This window comes from Ascaphus truei, chromosome 1 (assembly GCF_040206685.1).
Source record: "Ascaphus truei isolate aAscTru1 chromosome 1, aAscTru1.hap1, whole genome shotgun sequence".
In the NCBI taxonomy this organism is placed as follows: Eukaryota; Metazoa; Chordata; class Amphibia; order Anura; family Ascaphidae; genus Ascaphus; species Ascaphus truei.
Genome location: NC_134483.1, coordinates 35,202,957 through 35,230,501, shown reverse-complemented (window position 1 = coordinate 35,230,501; position 27,545 = coordinate 35,202,957). Strand labels below are relative to the sequence as shown.

The 27,545-nt window shown below is 45.4% G+C and overlaps 1 protein-coding gene across 2 annotated transcripts in view; it reads left to right on the top strand.

Annotated features, from left to right (window-relative positions):
* The window catches only part of MYO5B (myosin VB), a 340,466-nt gene that overhangs the window by 222,497 nt on the left and 90,424 nt on the right, over positions 1-27,545 (top strand). For both annotated transcript variants that reach the window (XM_075586196.1, XM_075586185.1), the window contains exons 11-16: positions 1,411-1,492; positions 3,237-3,377; positions 5,182-5,304; positions 12,762-12,845; positions 15,735-15,878; positions 17,249-17,346. In XM_075586196.1, coding sequence (XP_075442311.1) covers positions 1,411-1,492; positions 3,237-3,377; positions 5,182-5,304; positions 12,762-12,845; positions 15,735-15,878; positions 17,249-17,346 — 672 coding nt within the window. The remainder of the gene's footprint in view (positions 1-1,410; positions 1,493-3,236; positions 3,378-5,181; positions 5,305-12,761; positions 12,846-15,734; positions 15,879-17,248; positions 17,347-27,545) is intronic.

Genomic DNA, 27,545 nt, shown 5'->3' with positions numbered 1-27,545 from the left:
TGGGAAAAAATCTAAAAATAAAGTGCAAATAAAAATATATATATAAATTTATATATATATATATATATATATATATATATATATATAAATATACAAAGAAAAAAACAAGCGCTCGAGATATATATAAATATGTGGTGATAACGAAGTAAAGTGGAATACTAATAATTTGAATTACAAAGTAGTGGTAGGTCATAGGAAATGTGGATATGCAAATACTAATGGAGACTTGCAGCACTTTACATGATGAACCTAATCCAATACATACTATGGACAGGAAATAGAAGAGCACATACTCCTAATTAGTGTATAAAAATATGGAACATTTATTCAAATACAGGACAACAATGTTCACTAACAATCTAATAACACATATACCATGTAGCATAAGAATCATAAAACCATGCATGAACATCAATGATGAGATCATATACCAATCGTTAGCTGATAACTCCAATAGGAGGAGGACAGAAGAATAGGAGGGAGGCAAGCTTGTGTGCGGGGCTGGATGATAGGGGATGGCTTATGGGATATCCTATTGAGTGAATAAAATCCACCAGTGCTCCATGTAAATTCCGTAAGTAGGAGACATAGTAGATGTAGGGAGAGTGTATACATACACTACCAGTCCAGTAGCTGTAAGTGAATGAAGTTGTTCCTTGTGAGAAAGGGCTCAGATGGTCTTTCCACTCCTGTGTCGGGGAGACCAAATGCCGCTGATCCGGGAGTAGCGCAACAGCGTGCCTGACAGATAAGCTCTATACCGGATGAATGGTATAGGAGCACAATGTTTAAGGGCTCAGACGGTCCTTCCACGCCTAATACAGGGAGACCCAGTGCTTCTGATCCGGGAATAGAGCCAATGTTAGCCCATCGGCTAAACTCTCCGCCATGCAAGTGGTATAGAGCCCGCTTACCCCGCTGTAGAAAGTGCAGTGTCCATAAGTGAACGGCAATGCCTGTAGTGTCCTGTAGATCCCTGTAGGGAAATAGGCAGCAGGACTATTTGGCAGATCAGTCCGATTTGCCGCCAAACAACTTTAAAAAAGCACACCTCTCTAAGCCCCCAAATGCCTCCGACAAGGAATCCTCACATCAGCTGATTGGAAACAACGTGATGACGTGCGCCCTACACGTTTCGTCAGCTATGGAGCAGACATCATCAGGGAGATGCCATAGGTGGTATCAGTGTTATTTAAAGCCCACTTCATGGACCCTGATTGGTTGATCTCAACAGGACAAAATCGGAAATGCGCTTTATGCTAGAAGATAATGGTGAAAAGCATATATATATATATATATATATCTGTGTGTGTATCTGTATTAGTTGTAAAGGAGTATGTCACTACTATTTAGTGGTGATATTTCTCATGTTGATAAATAGCGCAAACCTTCCCTCCTCTCTATTTGCAGGTTTGAAACCTTTGAAATAAACAGCTTTGAACAGTTTTGCATCAACTACGCCAACGAAAAACTTCAACAACAGTTTAATTCGGTATGTATTTTAATGTATTATTATTGTCTTTATGGCTCTTTAATGTGGACTGAAGCAAAATGTCTTCTGTGTGGCTGCGGTGAAAAGAGCTTGAGCTTGAGTATTTCTTACCCTGAGCTTGAGCACTTCTTACCCCAAGCTTGAGCACTTCTTACCCCGACCTTGAGCACTTCTTACCCCGACCTTGAGCACTTCTTACCCCGACCTTGAGCACTTCTTACCCCGACCTTGAGCACTTCTTACCCCGACCTTGAGCACTTCTTACCCCGAGTGCCAGCTAAATACCAGGTATAAAGAGTGTAATAAAATGCAAAAAGAATTGGCGCATCAAATCCCTTATTTAAAAAGATGTCTATGAATGTAATATTTATACATATACATCAAAATCTAAAAATACTTATCTTTCAATCATCCTATGTACATACTGGACAGAAATATATATTTTAAGGCTGCAGACCAAGCAATATCCTGTGGTTTTTTTTTTTTAAATAAATCAGTTCTATACTATGGGAAAATACTTGTAGCATTTTTTTTAAACAAGTGTGAATTACATTTTTAATGTATTATAATGTAACAAGCATTTACACAGTCACACATACGAAGTCAATACTCCTCTGCAGCCATTTAGTGAACCCCCGAGCCGAATCTTCGCCGATTGATCACATGAGAACGGATCGATCGGCAACTTAGCTAATTACTTATCACTGTGTGGTTATATTGATGCACATTTTTAAAGTGAGAAAACGCAGCTGGGACTGCTGCTTTAAATGAGACCAGCCTTTTCTATTGGCATTTTATATCCCTCTTTAAAATGTCTTTGTAGGCTATCAAAATGCATGTAACAGTGTAATTCCCCCTATGATGACCCATTTTGATCTGTTTTTCATGCAGACTTTAAAAGATCCTATCAGAAAGAGGGCCTTATTCTATATCGCCCAAACGGACCCTGTGGCAGATATAGAATTACCCTCATAGGGCCCTAATTTAGTAGCGCAGAAGTGTGACAAACCGCGTGTAAAGTGGCCCTTCGAAGCGGATTGGTACTGTATACTTTGCTATTCTGCAAGTCCTTATCGCATGTGCAGTCCGTGTCTAAACGGCTATTTCAGAAGCCGTTGCACTCTTGCTCTGACAATTAGATCGGTTTGTCAAAAAAAAAAGCCTCAAACGCACGTTTTTTGCCAACAACGGCTATTCTAGTGACTTACTTTAGCAAACCGCTTCTAAAAAGTCTCAGTTTATTAACACAACCTAAAGAGTGGCGAGATTGGTAATGCAAGTTATACTGAGCCTGAAATGTGGGTTTGAGTAAAGCCGATGCGTCAGATTGGGGATGGAGTCAGCACCACCTCAGGTCGTTCCGCTTCTAAAGCACGTACAAACCGGGCGGATTGGGTGTGAAACCGTGGGGGTTGTCACTTTTTTTAGCTGCGGTTTAGAAAAGCAGTTTGCAATAGAGAATCCCGTATTTTCTCACATTGTGTTCCGCTTCTTGTGAACATGCCACACAGTGCGGTTTGGCAATGACAACTTCGGAGCTACTAGACCCAAAATGTCTCATCTTCATCATCCCTTATTATTGAAGCTATGTGTTATGTATACCATAGTATTTAAACTACGATAATCTACACTGGCTATTTGTATCCATATTGGTTTGTACAGTAAAGTGAGGTGAATGTTATATAGATATATTTAAGCTATTTTTATCATTGACTATAAGTGACTGTGTTGGTTGTCATTGCAGCACGTTTTTAAGCTGGAGCAAGAAGAGTATATGAAAGAGCAAATTCCCTGGACCCTGATTGATTTCTATGATAATCAGCCCTGCATCAACCTTATAGAGGCAAAGCTCGGTATACTGGATCTGCTGGATGAAGAGTGCAAGGTGAAGCTTATCTTTTACTTTCTGTCCCATGTGCAAATGCACAGTGTATAGTATGGTGATGATCACATTTGTGACTAAGTGACCCGTTGCAGAAGATAACACAATGCCTCTTATTACTGATACTGGTTATTGCAGTTGTACATTGGCAAGCAAACTCCCTTCTGTATGGAGAGATGGTCCATAATCAATGTTTACTGAAACATATTTTACTTGCAGTAGTAATTGTATCTTAGCACAGGGGTGCTCAACTACAGTCCTCAAGACCCCCCTTCAGGTCAGGTTTTAAGGATATCCCTGCTTCAGCACAGGTAGTGCAGTCGAAGACTGAGCCACTGATTGAGCCACCTGTGTGGAAACAGGGATATCCTTAAAACTTGACCTGTAGGGGGTTTTAAGGACGGCCGTTGAGCACCACTGCCTTAACATATCATAAGCCAAGTTCTAGTAACCGATTGGTGGTTGAAAAACGGAGTTTCAACGTAACATTTTTGTAATAGTCCAAAAATAGAATTCTTCATAGATATAATAGTGTTTCCAGAGCTCTCAAACTCTCACAGGTCCTGTTTGTACTGTATGTGTGCACTGACTAATGAATTCCAATTAGACCTAAAGATACCGGGGACATTAAAAAAGTTAGTGATCAGGACTCTGCCTATACTGTACATTAAAAAAAGAATGGGTGGTTTCAAAGCTCTAGGGAGCATCTCTGGATAACATTTATTCATCCAGTGGAATAATAATAACTTTATTTCACATAGATCCTTTCTCCCAATTTGACTCAAAGCGCTTCACAATTACAGTACAGTGTAGGAATGTTACAGGCACAGTCCCAGCCCAGATGAGCTTACAATCTATGTTTTTGGTGCCTGAGGCACAGGGAGATAAAGTGACCTGCCCAAGGTCACAAGGAGCAGGCACATGGATTTGAACCATGTCCTCTGCTTCAAACTCGGTGTCATTGTTTTCAGAGTCAGAGTCTTTACTCACTGAGCCGCTCCTTCAGCCTAGAAGGTATCACATCTACAAATAATAAAAGCAAATTCAATTCCATTTATAGTTCATATACTGTCGCTTACGCATTAATTTATTGATAATTCTTGTTGTTAACATAAATACATACATTTATCTAGCTGAAGGTGACTGATATTTACAGTTGGTACAGTACAAAAGCGGTGTAATGCGGCAGGCATAGGGGATCCATGTTAAAATGGACAAGAAGCAAAAGGTGACACTGTGCTCATTTGCATGTCATTACCCAGAATCCCTGGCTGCAGTGGAAGCACTGGATGCTAAGAGATAATGGGGAAGGGCCGGGTTGCAGACCTGCCTGAGACGTGTGAATGTGCGCACAAGGGATATTTGTTATTTGCTGTACAGTACATTGTAAAGCTGACATCCTCGGCGAGGATCAGTAATGAGTTGTGAGCGCTGTTATTGTATGTTTTAATCCATTCAAAGCGTTACAATACATACTGCACACTGTCACTCACATGCAAAGGATTGAATTTACCGGGTGCCATTAAGAGGAAGACATTCAGTGGTGAAACATTCATACAGTATGTGGCATGGTTACATTTGACTATATTGGATAGCTAGCAAAATCTTCAGGAATACGCTGCGTTTCTCTCCCTCAGCATTTACCTCACTACATTGGCATGTGTCTCTTCCAAAATAATATTCTGTGCGTGATCCAAACATTACAAAATGCTGCTGATGTTGCTCCGAGGCTGGGTGGGAATTTTGGACCAATGTTGGGTATGGTTTTTATTCATGTAGCATAATGTCACAATGTCTCCGTATTTAGGTCCCCAAAGGTACTGACCAGAACTGGGCCCAGAAGTTATACGACAGACATGCCAGCAGTGAGCACTTTAAGAAACCTCGAATGTCTAATGTCTCTTTCATTGTTGTGCACTTTGCTGATAAGGTGAGCTATGATATCATCATCATCATCATCATCGTCAATCTTTATTTTGAAGTCAGTACAGGCCTCCACTTAACAACTACAAATTAAATACAGTTGTTTTTGTTACACAAGAGACAGACAGGAAAGACAGAGTTACACGTATAATAATAAATGGTTGTATTGAATGAACAAAGGTTATACACATTCAGTGTATAGATATTTCATGGACAGCCAGAGATATGATTATGGGCATAAGGAACATTTACAGAGAGGATTAAAGTTGTGTTAGAAGAGTTAGGATAGACCTTCAGTGTGGAAGAGGCCCTTCCTCAAGCTTTAAATCTATAGGCAGGGTAAGTAGACATTGGGTACAGGGGATGAGAGGGTTGGTGACTATCGGAAGCAATAAAGCAGCTGTAACATTACCAAACAGCAGCAAATGGCAGCAAACGATGGATACCCTTTTTGCTGCCCTTCGGTTGCTGCCAACGGCTGTCTGCCTTTTGGGGGACGTAGCTGTAGACTGAAGGGGTTCTGAATGAATTCAGCTGGGCTTTGAAAGTCCTTTGTCCAGTCATAAACACTGCAGGGGTGGGGTTGACGAAAATAATTGCTGCAAGAAATCACAGATGTTAACACTTAGCACGCTGGTTCTGTGCAGAGGGGAGCAGTTCTTTGGAACCGTTTTAGACATCCGCCTTTGGGGCGACAAATGATGTAGCCTGAAGGGTTTCTGAATGAATTCAGCTGATAAGGTGAGCTATGATATGCACAGTGGGAAATATAAGCGTTACTCTTTCTTAGGCTTGGGTCGCGTGTGTGTTACTCACCATCACCTGGTATCCTCCCGAGCAGGTCCCAGTCCCGCCTCGCTGCACGGCTCACTATGCGCTGTGATGCGTCAGCCACCAGGGGATGCAAGAGAATTGAGATCCCTAGCGTTGACGCGTCACGTGGTGCACTGGTGAGCCTATTAGCGGTGGGGGCTGGAGCTGTTAGAGCTTTTCCCACCTCCAAAAGGTAGGGGGGGGGAAGTGTGTGTGTGTGTAAGTGTATATGTATCTATATGTGTGTGTTTGTTGTGTGCTGGGGGAGGGACGTACCGACTGAGGGACCAACCGGGGGGAGGGAGCGGCACGGAGAGCGAGCAGCAGAGGGCATGTGAGGGGGGGGGAAGCTGCTTACTTTCCAGCATACAGCTGACAGCAGCACCCTCCTGCAGCCCAGGAGACCCCCGCTGCAGCCATCCGCTCCAACCATGCCCCCCCCCTGCTCCAACCACGCCCCCCGCTCCAACCACGCCCCCCCTGCTCCAACCACGCCCCCCCTGCTCCAGCCATGCCCCCCCCCTGCTCCAACCACGCCCCCCCAGCTCCAACCACGCCCCCCCTGCTCCAACCACGCCCCCCTTGCTCCAACCATGCCCCCCCGCTCCAACCATGCCCCCCCCGCTCCAACCACACACCCCCGCTCCAACCATGCCCCCCCCCCGCTCCAACCACACCCCCCCCCCGCTCCAACCACACCCCCCCCCCCGCTCCAACCACACCCCCCCTGCTCCAACTACGCCCCCCCTGCTCCAACCACGCCCCCCACTCCAACCACGCCCCCCCGCTCCAACCACGCCCCTGCTCCAACCACGCCCCCCCGCTCCAACCACGCCCCCCGCTCCAACCACGCCCCCCCGCTCCAACCACGCCCCCCCACTCCAACCACGCCCCCCCGCTCCAACCACGCCCCCCCGCTCCAACCACCCCGCTCCAACCACGCCCCCCCGCTCCAACCACGCCCCCACTGCACCCGTTATTCTAATCTCTGTTGTGCAGTAGCATATGTACTACTACACCAGGCTAGAATGATTAAAAAAAAAATTCCTTTTTTAAAACTTCCTTAAACAGCAAAACCCTTGACGTAGTTTGAGTAACGGCCAGATGTGCTTACGAAGTCCCTATTTTGCAATGAACATTTATGGAGTTAGCATTAGCATGTGCTAGTCAACTCCATTATTAAAATGTGATATTATTATCCTTTATTTGTTAAGTGCTAACATATTCTGTGGTGTGGTACAGTGGGGGTACAGCCAGGGTGACATCAATTACATAAGCAGAATGACATACCAAGTACAGTAAGGACAAGCATGCACAAACAGATACAGAAGGCAATGAGGGCCCTGCTCCTGAGAGCTTACACTCTACAGAGAATAATGTGGAAACAAAAGCTAAAGTGGCTGCTCATTGTGGGACGGATTATGCCTCAGGGTGGAGTCTAGTCCAGCCGCACCCATTAAGGCTAAGGCCCCGCTCCCAGAGTCAGCGCACCCGCGCTGCTAACAGGCGGTGCGCTGAGATACACAGACCGCGATCTGCGGTCTGTAGGGAGCGGGAGCCGGAGCGGGAGGTGGGCGGGAGGTGGGAGGTTTGACAGGGAGGTGGGCGGGAGGTGGGAGGTTTGACAGGGAGGGAGGGCGTGGCTTGAGCGGAGGGACCCGCTACTCCCCCCCCCCCCTCCCTCCAAGGGCTGCAGGAGGGACCCGCTACTCTTACCCCCCCCCCCCCTCCCTCCACGGACTCGGGCTCTCTACATACACACATACACACACACACAGGCAGGCACTCAGGCACTCATACACACACGCGCGCACACACATGCAGGCACTCACGCACACACACACACACACACACAGACAGGCACGCACGCACTCATACACACACACACACACACAGACAGGCACGCACGCACTCATACACACACACACAGACAGGCACGCACGCACTCATACACACACACACACACACACACAGACAGGCACGCACGCACTCATACACACACACACACACACAGACAGAGGCACGCACGCACGCACTCAGGCACACACACAGACAGGCACTCAGGCACACACATACACACACACACAGGCACTCAGGCACACACATATACAGACAGGCACTCACCTGCTTTCACTCCACACTCCTCCCCGCTCCCCGATGCCTCTCCTCCTCCCGCAGCCTCCCCTCCCCATTGGCTCACAGCCACACCACGTGACGCGTCGAAGCTAGAAAACACCATTCTGTGGTGTCTCCTAGCGGCTGACGCGCCACAGCGTGTGATCAGCTGTGCAGCCAGTGGGGACCGGGACCGACTCGCGAGGATTCCCCTGCTGGTGGGGAACTCGCTACATTGCCGCCCGCGCCAACGAGCGCAGCGGGACCGAGGCCTAAGGTTTGGTGATGTGGATTTTGGGGGTTGCAAGATAGCATGGAGTTTGGTCCAGTCACACAGCATCAAAATCTGAAACTCCTTGTCCTCGCGCTAATGAAACAAAGTTTTGTCACATTTTGATAAGGACTGTTTAGGTAAAAGTAATAACCAAGGGTGAAACAGAATCTGAGAGTCAGACAGACCTTTTTTTTATTAAGGAATCCTATGTTAAATTCTGAGGGACCCCAACCCTCTTTAATAGGGCGTCTGAAATCAGATGCATTCTGAGGAACCCCAACCCTCTCTAATAGGGCGGCAGGGATCAGATGCATTGTAAAGAACCCCAACCCTCTCTAATAGCGCATCTGTGATCAGATGCGTTCGGAGGAACTCCAAGCCTCTCTAATAGCGCGTCTGATATGAGATGCATTCTGAGGAACCCCAACCCTCTCTAATAGTGCGTCTGAGATCAGATGCATTGAAAATTATTCTGTATTTGGTACAATTTTAAAATGGCCTTAAAATTAAAGGAACACTTTACAATGCCCAGGGAACTCTGGGGTTGATTGTTGCTTTTAAATAAACACATTTTGCTGAGTTCACTTCCAAGAGCTACACTGTATAATATAGCTATGTAGTAAATATTTTTTCTATACACTTATTGCAGTAGAGAAAATGGTATAATGTCAAGTTTCTCTTGGCATGGCGACAAAGTTGGCCACTGTCTTGTCTATTCACACAGAAGGTCACGGGAGATTTCAGTGGCTCGTAACAAATAGGAAACAAACTCTGTGGGCTGCAGGCTAAGTGACCTTCACAGATGAAATAGACATTTAAAGAAAGGAATATGGATTATTTTCATTATCCTGTATTCTGTCTGAAAACTGTGTATTATGCCACTTTGTCAGGTATACAATAACCCCCTGAGAATGACTTTGCCAGGTATAGAATAACCCCCCTGAGAATGACATTGTCAGGTTTAGGATAACCCCCTGAGAATGACATTGTCAGGTATAGAATAACCCCCTGAGAATGAGAGAGAGTGCTGGGGCTAAATGTTATGTTGTTGTCCTATGAAGATATGCCAAGGCTTCCTGTGACAGTAAGTTAAGTTAAAGTAACGTTAAGTCACTTAAAGCTCTGTGGATCTGGGATTTAGGGATCAAAGTGGCATGGGAACAGGAATAGGATGATAATGACTTTTAACAAGTATTATAGGCTAAAGCAGTAAAATGCAGGGCATTATTGAAAACCCTGCTCTCTGATTGGTTAAAATTCCGGGCTTTATCCACAGTAAGGCTGCGGTCCCAGTACACCCTGTGCGCACAGCGCAGCGTGAACTGTGCGTGTAAGCACCGCCCCTCAATAGGACTGGGCCCACTACGCACCGTCACGCAGAAGGTGCAGCCGCGCCGTGCGGCAGGGTTTTTCACAACTGAATAAAATTGAGTTTAGTCCTAGCGACGGAGGCGTGGCCACGCCCCCACCGGCGGTTCACCCAATGAGGGCGAACCAGCCGCGTGACGTAATGGCCACGCCCCTACAAATCCCCGACCACGCTCCCTCCCGTCGCAAGCTCCCCTCTCCCTGTCAGACCGCAGATCGCAGTTAGCGCTGTGACACGCGACGCCCCCCCCCCCGCCCCCCCGCCAGGCGCGCGTCACAGACATTACTGGGACCGCAGCCATATGCCCTGAATTTCACCAGCTTGCAAAATGCAGTTTTCAATCTGTTTATTTCCAGCCAATCAGCTTTCAGAACAGTTGAGACAGGGCAGGGGATTGGTTTGAATTAAGTAAAAGCTCTGAGACATGGCAGGGGATTGGTCAAAAGTATCAGCCACGGTTTGACTCCTCCCCCTCCTGAGCTGACTGAGATTTTCTGAGCAGATTCAGTTGAATTGGAGGGGGAGAGGGGGAGAGACTGCAAAGAAGTAAGTGTGTTGTGTATAGAGGTGCAGTGGTGTGTGTGTGTGTGTGTGTGTGTGTGTGTGGGGGGGGGGGGGGGGGGCGGGGGGGTAGAGGTGCTGTGCTGTGTTGTGTGTAGAGCTGGGAGGGAGAGTGCAAAGTTTAGTAAGTGGCTGCATTTTTTATTGTGGCTGCAGTGTGTGTGTTGTATGTGTAGCAGCAGTTTGTGAGTGTAGAGCTGGTGTGTGTGTGTGTGTGTGTGTGTGTGTGTGTATATATATATATAGAGCTACTGTGTGTGTGTGTGTCAGTAGCAGTGTTTATGGGTGTAGCATGTGTGTGTAGCAGCAGAGTTTGTGTGTGTGTAGAGCTGCTGCTGTGTGTGTAGAGGTGCTGTGTAGTGAGTGTAGAGGAGGTGCTGTGTTGTGTGTCTAGAGCTCCAGTGTGTGTGTGTATGTGTGTAGAGGCACTGTGTTTTGTGTGTGTGTGTGTGTGTGTGTGGCAGCAGTTTGTGTGTGAGCTGCTGTGTGTGAGCTGCTGTGTGTGTGTGTGTGTGTGTGTACACAGAGGGGGCGGCAGTGTGTGGATATAGATATCTGCAGTGTAAGAGTATATAGAGGTGGTTTCATGTATTTACCATTTTATTTTAATAAAAAAATCTATATAACTTTACAAAAGTGTCTATTATTTATGAAATAAGCCTACATTTAGCCTATAATAGTAATAATCCCCTCAGAACAGGGCATTACTGGCCAATAAGGCCCTGGCTGGGTTAAAGTCCCTCGGCTTCGCCTCGGGCCTTCAACTCGGGCCTTCAACTCTTCCAGCCAGGGCATTATTGGCCAGTAATGCCCTGTTCTGAGGGGATTATTACTTAAATAATGCGGATACAGATGTAGTAAGCCTTACTGTCCTCAGTGTCGCTCTCATAAGGCTATGGCCCCAGTCACTGTGTGAACGCGCGCGTCGGAGCGCCTGGCGCCGCATGCACTGGTTTCAGCCGCGATCTGTCGTCTAGGGGTCGTGATGGGATGCACATCTTGGCAAGTCCCAGAAGAGCAGGGGGAGCAAAGACAAGATCTAGGCTACGGCCCCCGGGAAGGCGTGGAGGGGGCGTGGCCATGATGTCACATGGCTGGTACGCCCTCATTGACTGAACCGCCGCGGTGATGTGGCCATCGCTCGGCCACCGCGCCAAAAGACAAAAATCTTGTCTTTGGGAAAGGTGGTCCTGCATCGTGCCTTCTGCAGGCGCGCAGGCAGTGACTGGGGCTGACCCCATAGAGGGCCGTATCTTGCTCGCATCGCGCACGCCGTAGCACGTGCAGCCACGAGCAGTGGGGACTATATATAAGGGTATACATAAGTGTGCTTTCTAACAATGTTTTAAAGACCGCCCATTTATCTTCCATATTTTTTTCTGCAAAATCATCATTCCAGCGTATTACTTGTAGATTCGTCCTCAGTTTATTAAAATCTGCCTTTCTAAAGATTAAAGTCTTTGTTGAACCCAAGTAATGTGGTTTTTGATCATTTATTTCAAATGAGACCATGTTATGATCACTGTTACCCAAATGTTCCCGGACTTCAATATTTGTTATTACTTCTACTGTACATTGTTTGGTATTACCAAATCCAGTACTGCCCCTCTCCTGGTTGGTTCCTCAATCATTTGGGTCATGTAATTGTCTTTCAGCACCCCCAAAAACCTGTTTCCTTTTGTTGTAATGCTAATTGCATTGCCCCTGTCTATGTCTGGATAATTAAAATCCCTAATTATGCAAACATGACCAAGTTTTGATGCCTTCTCCATTTGCAAAAGTATATTGGCTTCCTCGATCTCACATATATTTGGTGGTTTATAGCGTATCCTTATAAACATTTTCTTTGTACTTTTACCTCCATAGCTAATTTCGATCCACAAAGTCTCTGCATTTTCATCATTCCCTTCATAAACATCATCCCATATAATAGGTATTAGATCCGGTTTAACATATAAACATACCTCTTCTATTTGCTCGATCCTTCTGAAAAACGGCATACCTCTCTAAATTAACTGCCCAGTCATTATGATTATTAATAATTTAATCTTGTGGTAACAATGTACTCAGTGCTGAACATAGAGTACACAGGCAAGGTGAGCTTGCCATCAATTTTGAAATAGGTCCAACAGAAGTCTACAGGAAATAAAGCCTATGCGGTCAAATACAGTAGAATTTAATTTTTTTTAATGTTGTTGGAAATGTGCCGGACAGGTGGGCCAAATAGTTATTATTTGCCGTCATATTCCATAAGTATACTTTGCAGTACTGCTGTATGGAAGGAACTGCATGATGTACACCCATGAATGACACCCCGTGTTTCTTCCTGCAGGTGGAGTATCAGTGTGACGGCTTCCTGGAGAAAAATAGGGACACTGTATATGAGGAGCAGATTAACATACTGAAGGCCAGCAAGGTAAGAGCACGGTCATCTTGTATCGTTCACGTGAACGTGTTAAGGGGACAGCACTGTGTTTCTGTACAAACTTCAGACTTAAATGTGCAAAGAACAAAGAAGCCCCCAATGCACATCTAAGAAGAGAAATAAGGTAGTACATTATTATGGGTTTTTTCTATATTTTTTTTGTTCTTAAATATCGGTGATTTTGTTGAATCCTTTGGCCAAAACATTTTAAGCCTGCGACCACTTCACGGTAAACCCATCTCAGCAGGTCCTACGCTATATAGCCGACGGCATGGGATGCGTGACAGGTATGCAGCGCCTAAGGGGTTAACATTTCGGAGCTCTGTATGCGCTAAAGCGCCGTTAAAACTGGTTACAAGCCAGGCGTGCCCTAGTGACTACAGTGAGAAAAGAATCTAAAATAAGTGCAGGAAATGATGTACTTCCCAGTGTATTGCTACAGCCGAGGTCACCGCCACCTTTCTCCTGGGGAGGAAGCTTGCTAAGATTGTGTGTGCGTCGTCCAATGTTAAATGTTCAGAGCACAGTACTCCACTTTGGCGCACCGAAGATAAGGAAACGATTTATTTGGTGAAGACATGTAGATGCAGCCAATGTTATTGCGCCCTTTTGGGGTGCTCCAGAGGGGAAGTAGCATGTTAACCCTATCCCGCACCAGCTGGCTCACAGCAGCGGCCCCTTCTCCCGTTGGTGCGTTGGGCGTGCTCGCGGCAATGCACCACATTTATCAAAGTTTGGACAATTGACTGAAATGTTTTTGAGGCAGATGGGTTGCTTTGTTTGAAGAAACCCTTGAAAATCGGATAGTTTGGGCACTGGAGCAGGACGGCACTAAAGCTCTGTCCCATCCCAAACCTTCTCTCCTTTTTTTTCCTCTTCACTTCTTTTGTCTCGCCACCACAGTTGAACCATTTATCTTGTTAAATAATATGGGTTATGTTTAACCCATGTGCAGTACAGAGGAGACCAAAACGGGAATAAGCTCTGTGCTTTAACCCTTAGGTCAAACATGCTTAGGATTTTAAAAAAAAACGCGTTTCGCGCAGGATGGTGATTTGTGAAAGAGATCATCTCTATTTTTATTTTTTATTTTAGTGTTAGGGTGTTTTTTATCCTAAGCATGTGCCAATAAATACTATTTTTCAAGTCCCATTGCCTACCCTTGGTGAGTTCATTTGTCGGCTGTGCACCGCACCTATCTCCATTCCGTCTGCTGCCTTGTCCGGATTGGAGCACGCCCGCTGCTGTTCAACTCGGCAAAGAAAAAAACTCGGCGAGTACATTTAAATTACTGATTGCAGGAATATCGGCCGGGAGTTTCACTAATCTATCAAGACTTTGACTCATGCAATTGCCGTGATAGGAGAGTATTACTGCCAGCATATATATGTTTATTACCCATCAAATACAAGCAATGTCAATACTCACTGAGCATTACCCTTCATATCTTTGCTATTGAACTGTCTTTTTTCATTGAACCATTTAGCCATAAGTCAATATATAATCTTTTTGTATGCGTTTTTTTGATGCACTGTTTTGGTTTGGCATACACCAAACACTAGCTTTACTATCAGCTACTTATGTTTGTGTGTTTGACTAACGATGACATTTTTTTTTTTTTTTTAACTTTTAATAATTACGTGGCAAACAAAAATAAATGAGAAATGGTAACAATTTACCTGGGGCTTTGAGGAGCAACAAACATTCACCACAAGACATTAGCTAAAGACTACAATAACCCATCAAAGCATTTCTTAACCATTGAAACGTTAAAGGATTAAAACATTATAATTATTATTAATATTAGTATTAAACACGCCACTGTCCTTGGTTCACCATCATCCTAGGAAGGGCTGCCCCTTTATAAACAAAAGCATGCTCTCATATAGTGCAGAACATGGTCTGCCCAACACTCCGAAGCAAACAGCAGATAAGGGAGCACAATGTGACACAATAACTAGCTGCTGTGTAATATTTTCCACATCGGACCTAATAGAAAACGAAGTTAGTTTTTATTAATATCTAAGCGCACCTGTTCCCTGTTATATTGATAAAAGACTTTGGCATATTACCAGTTCCAAACTGACGGAGCTGGGACTTCATATTCTTATTCTAATTATTTGCAATGATAAAGGTAAAAAAAAACAGTGCTTCAAAGATTAATTGTATCCATATAATGACATAAAAACTCCACAATTGGACTCCATATATATTAGAGACAGTATCAGCATCCCATAGCCAGGGAGTAGGGAACTAGTACCTAGTGCAGCCAATGGCACAAGCACAAAAATGAAAGTACAATATGTGTCCCAAAACTGAATAATGAACCATGAATATGGAAACAGGGCTGAAATAACTCACTCAGTGGGTATCCATGTCTCCTGCTCGTCATTGGCGTCAGTTGTGAAGGTCAAACGGCGTGCTGAATCTGCCATAGAGGATAGGCCACCAGAAATAGAAACGGGTCAGAGCACTGTCACAAATGCATTCGGAGGAGGCTCACATTCGAAAAATGAAAACGTTTATTGGATCACAGCAGACCCCCGATACAGTAAAAGTGCAACTACGCGTTTCGGGCCGTACGCCCGTTACATAATTATTTGCACTCTGAGGCTTCGCACCGTCTTTGCCTTTCGCTTAAACAAAAGTGAAAAGTAAAATGCCTACCAAGCCAAGAAAAGGAAATGCTGCATCTCCACATTCACAGAAACATTCATTGACACAAAGATTTTCATGCTGCAGACTTCTCTTGATTTCTAAAGAGCCGAAAGAATGGAGACATTTTGACGTGTGTGTGTGTGTGTGTGTGTATGTCTGTACATATATATATTATGTATATCTATATATATATAATAATGGAATGCTGGTTTTCTCTTCTAGTATCAGCTTGTCGCTGACCTATTCCAAGATGAAAAGGATGTCGGGCCTCCAACTCCCAGTGGAAAGTCGAAAATCAACATCCGCGCTGCTAAACCAGCCTTGAAAAATCCCAATAAAGAACATAGGAAAACAGTAGGACACCAGGTAAAATACTGCGATGTACTGTATAGAGGAGGCTGTAAGGAGAGGAAACCGCAATATTCGTTTCTTGCTTGTAAGCCTGAATCCGTTTTGTTATCACCTTGCATGTGCGCCATAAGAAAATAATGCCTGCACTGGAGGGCGTGCAGGTGCTAACGGACATTGGGTTGGGGATAACTGGGTTCTTGCTGAACAGCTTCAAGTCTTTCTCACAACATGAAAAAGTTTAGATTTGCTGTTTATGCAAAAGGTGGGGCACATTAAATATCCCTGGGGTTGGAAGCATCCCTTGGAACTGGGGACAACCTGAACATGGTCTGTGCCCTTGGAGCTACACTACAAGCAGTTTTAAGAAGAGGCCAATGGTGCTGACAATGAGCATGGGTACAAACTAATGTCTGGAGAACCTACAGATTGCTTTGAAGTTACTTTTCCCTGCAGGAAGAAGAGAGCGCAAACACTGCAGTGCAGTATACTGAACTGTTCTGGCAATTTATAGAGAAGAATATAGGAGGTGATTTAGAAATGTATACGAGAGGCACTAGTAGCACAAATGGTAACGTTCCCTATGTTATTGCTTATGCTCTTTGTCTTCACTGAGAGAGCCCTAATATCATGGGGAAGGACAGGGCTGCAGACCTGTCTGAGACATGCAAATGTGACCACAAGTGGTATATTTATTTACTGTACACTCTAGTAAAGAAATATATTTGCCCTCTTCCCCTTGCCCCCATGGCCATCTGATAAGTCTCTTTCCCACCACTGCTCTTAGGGGTAGAAACCATTGGTGGATATTAGTTACATGTAGTCACCTTCTACACTGCAGTGTTTGTTTTAAATCCTGTATTATTGTTTGGAAGAGGATGATTATTTGCAGGGTTTTGATGCACTTTAACCAACATGACCAAGTTGGTTCACCAAGTTCTTCATAAATGAAAACGTTGGCTGTGGAAACCTCACGCGTACAGCTGATGAAACCTCAGATGTCTCTTCTTCGCGAAGATAAATTAAACAAATGCTGCATGTTAAAACATCACTTCTCTTACAAGTCTTAGTTTGCTAGCTTTGTTTCCATCATTTAAAAAAATAAAATAAATGACTGCCGCAGGGGCTCCTGTGAATTGAAGGGGAACGGGCTTGAGATGAGGACCCTTTACAAAGTCTTTGAACAAACCTTCCCCCACAAATGGTTTCATGCTTCGGCTTTCTGAAACCGTTCCCATTTCATTGCATTGAAGGGCATGATTGCTCACATTACACCGTTTGACATGTTACCGGTTCTGCTCACAAACCCCTATATTGAATTTTTGGGTGCTCTAGTTTTAGCTTAACAAGAAACAATTATTATTTTCTTTATTTTCCATTTGTTTCAGTTTCGTAACTCTCTGCACTTGCTGATGGAAACCTTAAATGCCACCACTCCACATTACGTGAGATGCATTAAACCCAACGATGACAAGCTTGCATTTAGGTAAGAGGTATTCATTGCCTGGCTATCATCACTGCCATATAAGCAATTTTATTGTTATCCTTTCACACAACAGAAGTAGGGCTTAGGGTTCACATGGGGTCATGGACCTCCTAAAAGCAAACATGATGATGGCCCTGCACAGTATATAGTTTTTGACAATTGCTGTAATTTCGACCACCAATCATACAATTTTTCCGGAAAATGTTTCTTCTTCTGTTTTGGAGAAAGCTTTCTCAAAAGGGCAGAAGATCTTTCCTTCAGTGTCAGTGAAGCAGGCAATACTTTTTCAACTCATCATTCATTACAAGAGAGACATAAAAAGTTTTCATAAAACAGCAGCAACACCAAAAAGCTTGTCATGTTTTAATGACAACTGTACAGAGCTCCATGCTAACCTACAGTATACAGCATTGTAATATCAAATAGGAGACCCCTTTTCTAAACAACTGGTACTTCTGTTGAAACGCACTATGGGCTACAGTGTCATCATTCCAGGAGATACGGACTCTGAGATGATTTTGGTGTTGCTGCTGTTTTAGGATATTCATTAAGTAGCATGGTGAATAGGCTGTAGAGGAGATTTTAGCCCACCAACAAGAAATGCACGTATAGCCGCAATATCCCTTATTGAAAAGGCTTTTTTTTTTTTTTTAATGCTGATTGAAACCTTCCATGAACGAAAATGTGAATATTGATATATTTAATTGTTTTAAAAATAATTCTATAATTTATAGAATTCCATTATATGTGCAACCTTATCTACAGTATATGGGAAATGTTAATTTACTTTTTAAGATACAGTATATTCATGCTATTTGTATATATATGTAACGGGTATTCCCTGTGAATACAGACGCTACTGATGCTGTACAGTATATTACCTGTATGGCTCTCAGGAGCCTAAGCCTCCGCTCGGGGAGCCTGGGGTACATACATATAACAAACTCGTGGTGCAACGCCTCCACCTAGGAGGGATTCCTAACGGAGTGGGAGGAGGCCCTCACAGGAAACAATCACGATAAGCACACGGGTGTAAAACAGAACTGGCTTTACTACACATATGCACATAACGTATACTCTATACCAATCACATTCAATGTTAGCACTGCAGTAGGATATAACGTAACCCCCACTCCCAACACCGTGTACCCCCACACCGTGTCCACAGTATAACCCCCCTTGTCCCGTAGTCAGCGCTGCCACTATGTGCGAGTACTCGTGTGGTGCACGTGCTTAACGATACCTGCCCAGTGCGACGGCACCTGGGCGTTCAGCAGATCTTCGCAAAGGATCAGACGACTTCCGGGCAACGTCCAGTTCCTCCGGTGAGATGAGCGGTCTCCTAACCTGGGGCCTGTCCCTGAAGCAACACAAACTACTGGGTGGCTCAGGGCCAACTGGGGCTTAGGGGGCTGCTGGCCTAGTGCAGTGGGTCACTGACCCCTGCACCCTCACCTCCTTCCCCTTAGCCTCTCCTGACGCCGACTACCTGTCTCAAACCCCACAAAATGTCTCCATCTCCTCGAGCAGGGAGATGCTGCAGCCCTATTGGCTCCCTGGCGTCACGTGGGGTCCCCGTAAGGCTCTTGGGACTTGTAGTCCCTGCTTAGAGCCCTCTCCTGGTTGGTCCGTGTTCGCACGCTTATCACTGCGCATGCGCAACTGGTCCGGCCGCCGGAGCTCCACTGCGCATGCGCGAACTCGCGCAAGATGGCGGCGCCCTGCACAGGAGCCGCCGGGGGCCACCGGAGCGCTCCCTGCTCGGCTCACACCCTCCAGAAGTGCCGGCGGGTCTGCCGCTTGGCTCCGGCAGCACCCACCCTCGCTCCCGGCAGCGGAGGTAACGGGGGGGTCGCATAGCAAAGGGGGACCTGGCTACATCCTCCCCCTGGTAAAAACCCCAACGACCACGCTTGGGACGCAACTTAAGCAACTATATACAGAAGTCATATAATAAAAATGCATATCAATACGAACACAACTTAACACATGTAATGACTTTAAACGATGTTACACAATTCTGTGAGCATTACAATTACAGATTGTATTTTGCTACGAGACCACTGCTGAGCCTCATAGTGGGGTGCCCCAATTTGATCATAGGTTACCCGGTTTGAGGGGTACCTTACTCTTTTACTCTTACGGAGCTGTTCTTCAGCAACTCCCTCTGGGGAGTAATAGGTACAGTCCTGAGGCTCAGCCTCTTCCCTTGAGGGGAGAAATGTCTCTGAACAGTCTCTGTTTGGTACAAAGCTCGGGCTCTGTGGATCCAAAGGCTAGCCTGTTGATGCCACCTTAGTAGGCATTGGCCTACGGGGCCCTTTACCCATAGCTCCTCCGGGAGATGCCCCTTCAGTGGAATAGTCCCTTTGAGAGGGTCCTTCCATAGGGTCTTCAGGAGTTTCAGTTGGTGTAATTATTTACAGTCTCTTGACCAATCTCTGAGAAGTTGGACTCACCGTTCAGCGGTGTGGCCAGTATTTCTGCTTCCTCGTCTCCCACTTGTGGAATGGGGAGAAGGTGATTACGATGCCAAACCTTTACCTGGCCTTCGGTGTCTTTGATGCCATAGACCGGGAGGCCAGGCATCTGTGACTCATATACACCATCTCTCCATTGGTCCGCCAATTTATGTTTTCCGGGGACTCCCAGATTACGAAGCAACACAGCGTCCCCAGGACGTAGCTCCCGATACTTGACTTTATGGTCATATCGTCTTTTGTTGCCGGCATTCAGTTTATCTGTAGACTTCTCAGCCTGTTGGTAAGCTTGCTGCAAACTGTCCTTGAGTCTTTGCACATATTTGAAATGGGTAGCATTGTGTATCCTATCCGTTGATACTCGAAGACGTACATCTACTGGCAGTCTCGCCTTTCGCCCAAACATGAGGAAGTATGGGGAGAATCCAGTGGACTCATGGCGGGTACAGTTGTACGCGTGTACCAAGGCCTCCACGTGTTGACTCCATTCCGTTTTCTGCACACCCTTCAGGGTTCCGAGCATGTCCAACAAGGTCTTATTAAATCGTTCTGGCAAAGCGTCTCCTTCGGGATGGTACGGAGTTGTCCGCGATTTAGCAATATTCGGCATTTTGAGTAATTCCCGGATCATAGTGCTCTCAAAATCTCGACCTTGGTCTGAGTGAAGACGGTTTCGAAGACTGTAGTGAACGAAGTACTACTCCCAGAGTATTTTTGCCACCGTGATGGCTTTCTGGTCTTTCATGGGGAAGGCCAGAGCATACCGGGTATAATAGTCCGTGATGACCAGCACGTTACATATTCCTCGGGTATCGGGCTCAATGCACAGAAAGTCTATACACACTAGGTCCATTGGGCCAGAACTCTTTAGGTGGGCCATGGACGCTGCTCTTGTACGCAAGGTCTTGCGTTGTATACACCGGGAACAACGGCGGCAGTGTTGTTCTACCGCTTCTACTTTGGCCGGATCTGTAGCAATTCCTTGAGCAGACAATGTGTCCCACGTAAGTCACCGAGGTGTGGCAGAACCGACACTTGTCGAGGGACAACTTCAATCCTTCTTTTCCAAGATGGACTATGACCTTAAGCAGCCTCTCTTCGTGCTCCTCCAGGGTCTTTCCGAAGACAACGATGTTGTCCAGGTAGACTAGACACTCCCGAGGGTTCATGTCTCCGATAGTTTTCTCCATCAGTCGCTGGAAGGTAGCAGGGGCTCCACATATACCTTGGGGCATACGCGTAAATTGGTAGAAACCCAGGGGGCAGACGAAGGCTGTCTTTTCCTGGTCCTCTGCACTCATAGGTACCTGGTAGTACCCAGATCGTAAGTCGAGAACACCGAACCATTGGCTCCTGGTTAGAGCATTCAGGATCTCTTCAATGCGAGGAAGGTTGTATTGGGCGGGTACCGTACGATTATTCAGGGTTCGATAATCGACGCACAGTCTTACAGATCCGTTCTTCTTCCTTACCACCACTATGGGTGACGCATAAGGACTCAGAGATTCCGTCAAAATCCCAGCGGTCTCCATTTCTTTCAGGACGTTCCTTACATCGTCCACATCCCTGGGGGCGATGCGACGAGAGCGTTCACGGAACGGAGTGGCGTCACTCAACCTAATGGTGTGTTGGGCACTGCGACTGCACCCCACATCCATCTCACTTGTGGAAAACACCGTCTTTCGTTCATTCAACTTTGCCGTTAGTCGATCCTTCCACTCAGTTGGCAGCGTCGAGTCTCCGAAGTTGAAATCCAGATCTACTAACTGCTCTTCCACTGCAGCGGCGTTCACCTGACTCCTGCACCCTCACCTCCTTCCCCTTAGCCTCTCCTGACGCCGACTGCCTGTCTCAAACCCCGCGAAATGTCTCCATCTCCTCGAGCAGGGAGATGCTGCAGCCCTATCGGCTCTCTGGCGTCATGTGGGGTCCCCTAAGGCTCATGGGACTTGTAGTCCCTGCTTAGAGCCCTCTCCTGGTTGGTCCGTGTTCGCGCGCCTATCACTGCGCATGCAGAACTGGTCCGGCCGCCGGAGCTCCACTGGGCATGCGTGAACTCGCGCAAGAACTCGCGCAGCACCCACCATCGCTCCCGGCAGCGGAGGTAATGGGGGGGTCGCATAGCAGTGAGGGCCTGGCTACATATATATATATATATATATATATAAATAAAATTTATTTATCTAGATACACACAGACACGTGTACAGCGTATGCAAATAATCTGAAAATGTGTTGGAGCAACATAGAGAAGAGAAGGTTGCAACCGCAGAACCTGGAAGATCATTGGGGAGGCTTCATCCAGCGAGGGATCAACAAGGGATGAAGTGTGTGTGTGTGTGTGTGTGTGTGTGTGTGTGCACCTCTGGGGATATATCTTGTAGTAGTGCCCAGGTACTTTCCCCTTTTCTTTTATTTACTATCGTACCAAATCTTGCCTTTTTAATACGTTATTATTGGTCCCCTTCAATAAGTAATGTTGTACTTCACAGGCTTTTAGAGAGAGGTTCAGAAGACTATATTTAAGTGTATGGTGTTCTGCAACAATAACACTTTTCTGCATCAAATATCATTGCGAGTAGATGATTTACACTGCACTCTTCCTTTGTTATGCAGCTGTGGAGGCGACATCATTTCATACTTTCAGATAGATCAGGCTAGGAAGAAACTGAACATATAGACACATTTAACTCCCACTCCTATTACAGGCAGTGTTGAAACATACTGTTAGAGCTCCCAGCTGTGTGCATGACTCTCTGTGCCAAGCGGATTATGTGCAAATAGCCAGTCACTGGTTGTCAGTTGTATGTATCTGCTGTAGCTACAGTACAGTACATCACTTATTTAATGCTGTCTGTCATGCAGCATATGATATATTATAGGTTCATAACTGTGCAATATTTGTTTAACATTTTTTGTGCACACAAATCACTGGATCTTTATGAATTTGTATGTGTACTTTTTGTATACGTTGGTGTAGATTTGTTGCAGACTGTAATACTTAGCGCTCTATATTTAAAAGTGTTGATGTATATACAGAATAACCATCAAATGTGGGTAGGAAAAGGGGTACCGGACAGAAAACAAGGAGGGGATGCGGTGATTAAAACCGTGACAGTCACATCAAGGCTTATATATAATAGAAAGATATCACAATAAAGATCATTAGAACCAATGGGTTTTAATATCTTTTAAGGGTCCAACATGGGTGCAAATTCCAGGCCGTTCAGGCTGTGAGAGATCCAGAACATAGACAGATATAGCCAGGTTGCCTCCCCCTATCCAACTCTGCCGGGGGAAGCAGCAAGATCCCGGCAATGGACTTCCCCAGGAGCGGTGAATCCTCATTAGGAAGTAATGAAAACACCCACAGTGCGGACAGCTTTGCGCTTTCCATGTTGACATTTCCCATACATTTCAGATAAGGTGACTTTGCTTGAAAATGAACAACATTTCACAAATAGGGCTAGTTCCATGAGGCTAATTAATTTAGACCTTCTCTCTGTCTCTCTGTCACTCTTGTCTCTCTCTCGTTTCGCCTGTTTGATGAAGGACTGTGCTGTGAAAATGTTCCACATCTCTGGCTTCGAACCCTCAGAACAAGAAGGGAAGTTCCATAGACCTGGTCTACATCAGACCAGATTTCAGGAGTGCCGAGCCCTTAGGACATTATAGTGGTCAACCAGTAGTAGACCATCTCATTAAATCATAAATTAAGAATACAAATATCTCAAGTAATTCAAAAATAAAACAATATATAATATACATACACTTGTCCTAAAGAAAACCAAACCTTTTTAAGAGCTGAAACACCTGAGCAATGTGAGATGTAGGATAATTCACATTGTCACGTATATTGATGTAATAAAATGTTATTATTTTTGTTTTTATAAAGACCCTGATATCTCCATAGGAGCTACTGTAATTTCTAAATATATACCTTAACAGCCTTATATTATCATAGAGTGCATGCATTTGGAGGGTCTTTTTCTTGATCCCTTTGGGACCATTTTCTGCAACCAATGTGAGATGTAATAAGATGCACAAGGGAAACACAGGGAGCATTGTCTGCTGCTCTGTCCACTGTTAAGAAGTATAGAAACTGCAGCGGAGTCAGATGTCTCGGCCATAGTGTGGGGGGAAAATGCACATGGAAAATCTAAGTACTTTTGTTCACATGGAATGTAAAAAACGCTCATCAGTTATCAAGAAATCCTTCAGCTCTTTGAGAACGGTGATACTCTTCTTTCAATGATTATAGAGGTTTTGGTTGATGGTTCCTTCATGTCTGTAGGGAAGAACAAAATCAATGATAGCTATTTTTGTGCTATATTTTCACATTCACTGTTTTATTTTGTACTGTATTACAATATTTATAGGTAATTGGGAGTCTGTTCTAGTTATCAAAGACTCCTTAAAATCACCATGTTAAATGTTGGTACTAATGCAGGTTTAACGCAATGATTACTGATTTACAATGGACTGGGTAACATTAAAAGAGTACTGCGTTCTTTGGATACTGTGCCTGCAAAATTATAAACCTGTTAAACATGATTAAGGCGAAGGTTTATATAACATGTATGCACTAAAAACAGAAATGGAGGGAGACTTTTTGAATAAATACATTTTGCTTTAAAAAGAATATAGAATTGTAAATGTGTCCATCAAAATGTTGGGGTCATCTGTAAATATACTCCAGACCTTTGACCACTGCGGAAATCTGTATATGTCAACATTGTAGTCATTTGTCTGAATTCCTAACGTAATGCCACTGAGTTAAAATACTGCACTTTCAAATGCTGAAAGCAGTGGGAGTGGGAAGGGGAAAAGAGAGAGTTAGAGTGAGAGAGAGACAGTGAGAGAGAGTGAGAGAGAGACAGTGAGAGAGAGAGAGACAGAGAGAGAGAGAGTGATATTTAGGGAAGTGAGTCCTTGTTGTGTGGAGTGACCTTGTGTACTGCCTTTCAATCAAAAGATCACAGCCTAGGACCCAATGTTGGCTCTTTTTAACCTTAAGCACCGACAGACTGTTGTAGGTTGTACATGATTTGGGCGCTGAGTAATTTCCCTCCATTCCACACAGTGAGAAGCAGAATAAGGCATACAATAGTTAGCAATGCATTCAATGAAATTCCCGTGATTGGAAGTGAATGCACCTAGTTGTGTGGTACTCCACCTTCAGAGTATTAACCAGGGATCAATATCTTTGTAAATGTGTATGAACATTGCTGTATACACGATCAGCACTACCAAAAAGTTTATTACAATTTCGTTTGAAGACAGTCGTTATGGAGAGGGCCGGGTTTGATAAATAACAGGCCCCGTTGATTTGTATTACTACATGGGAGTATTGTGTGGTAGCCGACGGTTCCAGTTTTAGGTTGGGCAGCTGCGAGAAGTAGGACACATGTCCTGCCATAAAATTCAATTTCTAAAGACAGATGGATCAGTCGTATTTAATAAAAATGATATTTCACAACTTGTTTTATCGTCCCTCTTTGTCTGTTCGGGGAAAGACTGACAGGATTTCCAAATAAAGGAGTTTACCACAAAAAAAACAGATATAAAAAAACAATGATATTACAGCAGATGTTTCACTATACTAACTGGTCTCAGGGCGGCAGTCTGTTCTGCCCGGGTATGTGGGAGTATCTATAGTAACTGGGCTCAGGGCGGCAGTCTGTTCTGCCCGTGTATGTGGGAGTATCTATACTAACTGGGCTCAGGGCAGCAGTCTGTTCTGCCCGTGTACGTGGGAGTATCTATAGTAACTGGGCTCAGGGCAGCAGTCTGTTCTGCCCGGGTATGTGGGAGTATCTATAGTAACTGGGCTCAGGGCAGCAGTCTGTTCTGCCCGTGAATGTGGGAGTATCTATAGTAACTGGGCTCAGGGCAGCAGTCTGTTCTGCCCGTGTATGTGGGAGTATCTATACTAACTGTGCTCAGGGCAGCAGTCTCTTCTGCTCCGTGTATGTGGGAGTATCTATAGTAACTGTGCTCAGGGCAGCATTCTGTTATGCCCATGTATGTGGGAGTATCTATAGTAACTGGGCTCAGGGCAGCAGTCTGTTCTGCCCGTGTATGTGGGAGTCACTATAATAACTGCTCAGGGCAGCAGTCTGTTCTGCCCGTGTATGTGGGAGTCACTATAGTAACTGGGCTCAGGCAGCAGTCTGTTCTGCCCGTGAATGTGGGAGTATCTATACTAACTGTGCTCAGGGCAGCAGTCTGTTCTGCTCCGTGTATGTGGGAGTATCTATAGTAACTGGGCTCAGGCAGCAGTCTGTTCTGCCCGTGTATGTGGGAGTATCTATAGTAACTGGGCTCAGGCAGCAGCCTGTTCTGCCCGTGTATGTGGGAGTATCTATAGTAACTGGGCTCAGGCAGCAGTCTGTTCTGCCCGTGTATGTGGGAGTATCTATAGTAACTGGGCTCAGGGCAGCAGTCTGTTCTGCCCGTGTATGTGGGAGTCACTATAATAACTGGGCTCAGGGCAGCAGTCTGTTCTGCCCGTGTATGTGGGAGTCACTATAGTAACTGGGCTCAGGCAGCAGTCTGTTCTGCCCGTGTATGTGGGAGTCACTATAGTAACTGTGCTCAGGGCAGCAGTCTGTTCTGCCCGTGTATGTGGGAGTATCTATAGTAACTGTGCTCAGGGCAGCAGTCTGTTCTGCCCGTGTATGTGGGAGTCACTATAGTAACTGGGCTCAGGACAGCAGTCTGTTCTGCCCGTGTATGTGGGAGTCACTCTAGTAACTGGGCTCAGGGTGGCAGTCTGTTCTGCCCGTGTATGTGGGAGTATCTATAGTAACTGGGCTCAGGGCGGCAGTCTGTTCTGCCCGTGTATGTGGGAGTATCTATAGTAACTGGGCTCAGGGTGGCAGTCTGTTCTGCCCGTGTATGTGGGAGTATCTATAGTAACTGGGCTCAGGGTGGCAGTCTGTTCTGCCCGTGAATGTGGGAGTATCTATACTAACTGTGCTCAGGCAGCAGTCTGTTCTGCTCCGTGTATGTGGTAGTATCTATAGTAACTGTGCTCAGGGCAGCAGTCTGTTCTGCCCATGTATGTGGGAGTATCTATAGTAACTGTGCTCAGGGCAGCAGTCTGTTATGCCCATGTATGTGGGAGTATCTATAGTAACTGGGCTCAGGCAGCAGTCTGTTCTGCCCGTGTATGTGGGAGTCACTATAGTAACTGGGCTCAGGACAGCAGTCTGTTCTGCCCGTGTATGTGGGAGTCACTATAGTAACTGGGCTCAGGGTGGCAGTCTGTTCTGCCCGTGTATGTGGGAGTCACTCTAGTAACTGGGCTCAGGGTGGCAGTCTGTTCTGCCCGTGTATGTGGGAGTATCTATAGTAACTGGGCTCAGGGCGGCAGTCTGTTCTGCCCGTGTATGTGGGAGTATCTATAGTAACTGGGCTCAGGGTGGCAGCCTGTTCTGCTCGTGTATGTGGGAGTATCTATAGTAACTGGGCTCAGGGTGGCAGTCTGTTCTGCCCGTGAATGTGGGCATGTTTATTCATCTCGGACGCACTATTAGAGAGGGTTGGCGTTCCTTACAATATATCTGATCACAGACGCTATTAGAGAGAGTTGGGGTTCCTTACAATGCTCTAAAGGGAATGGGACAGCTCATCCTATAATATGCATGTATTAGTTGTATGGGCAGGTGTTAAAAGGGACAAAATAGCATTTAATTTCGGTGTGATCCAAGAAGGA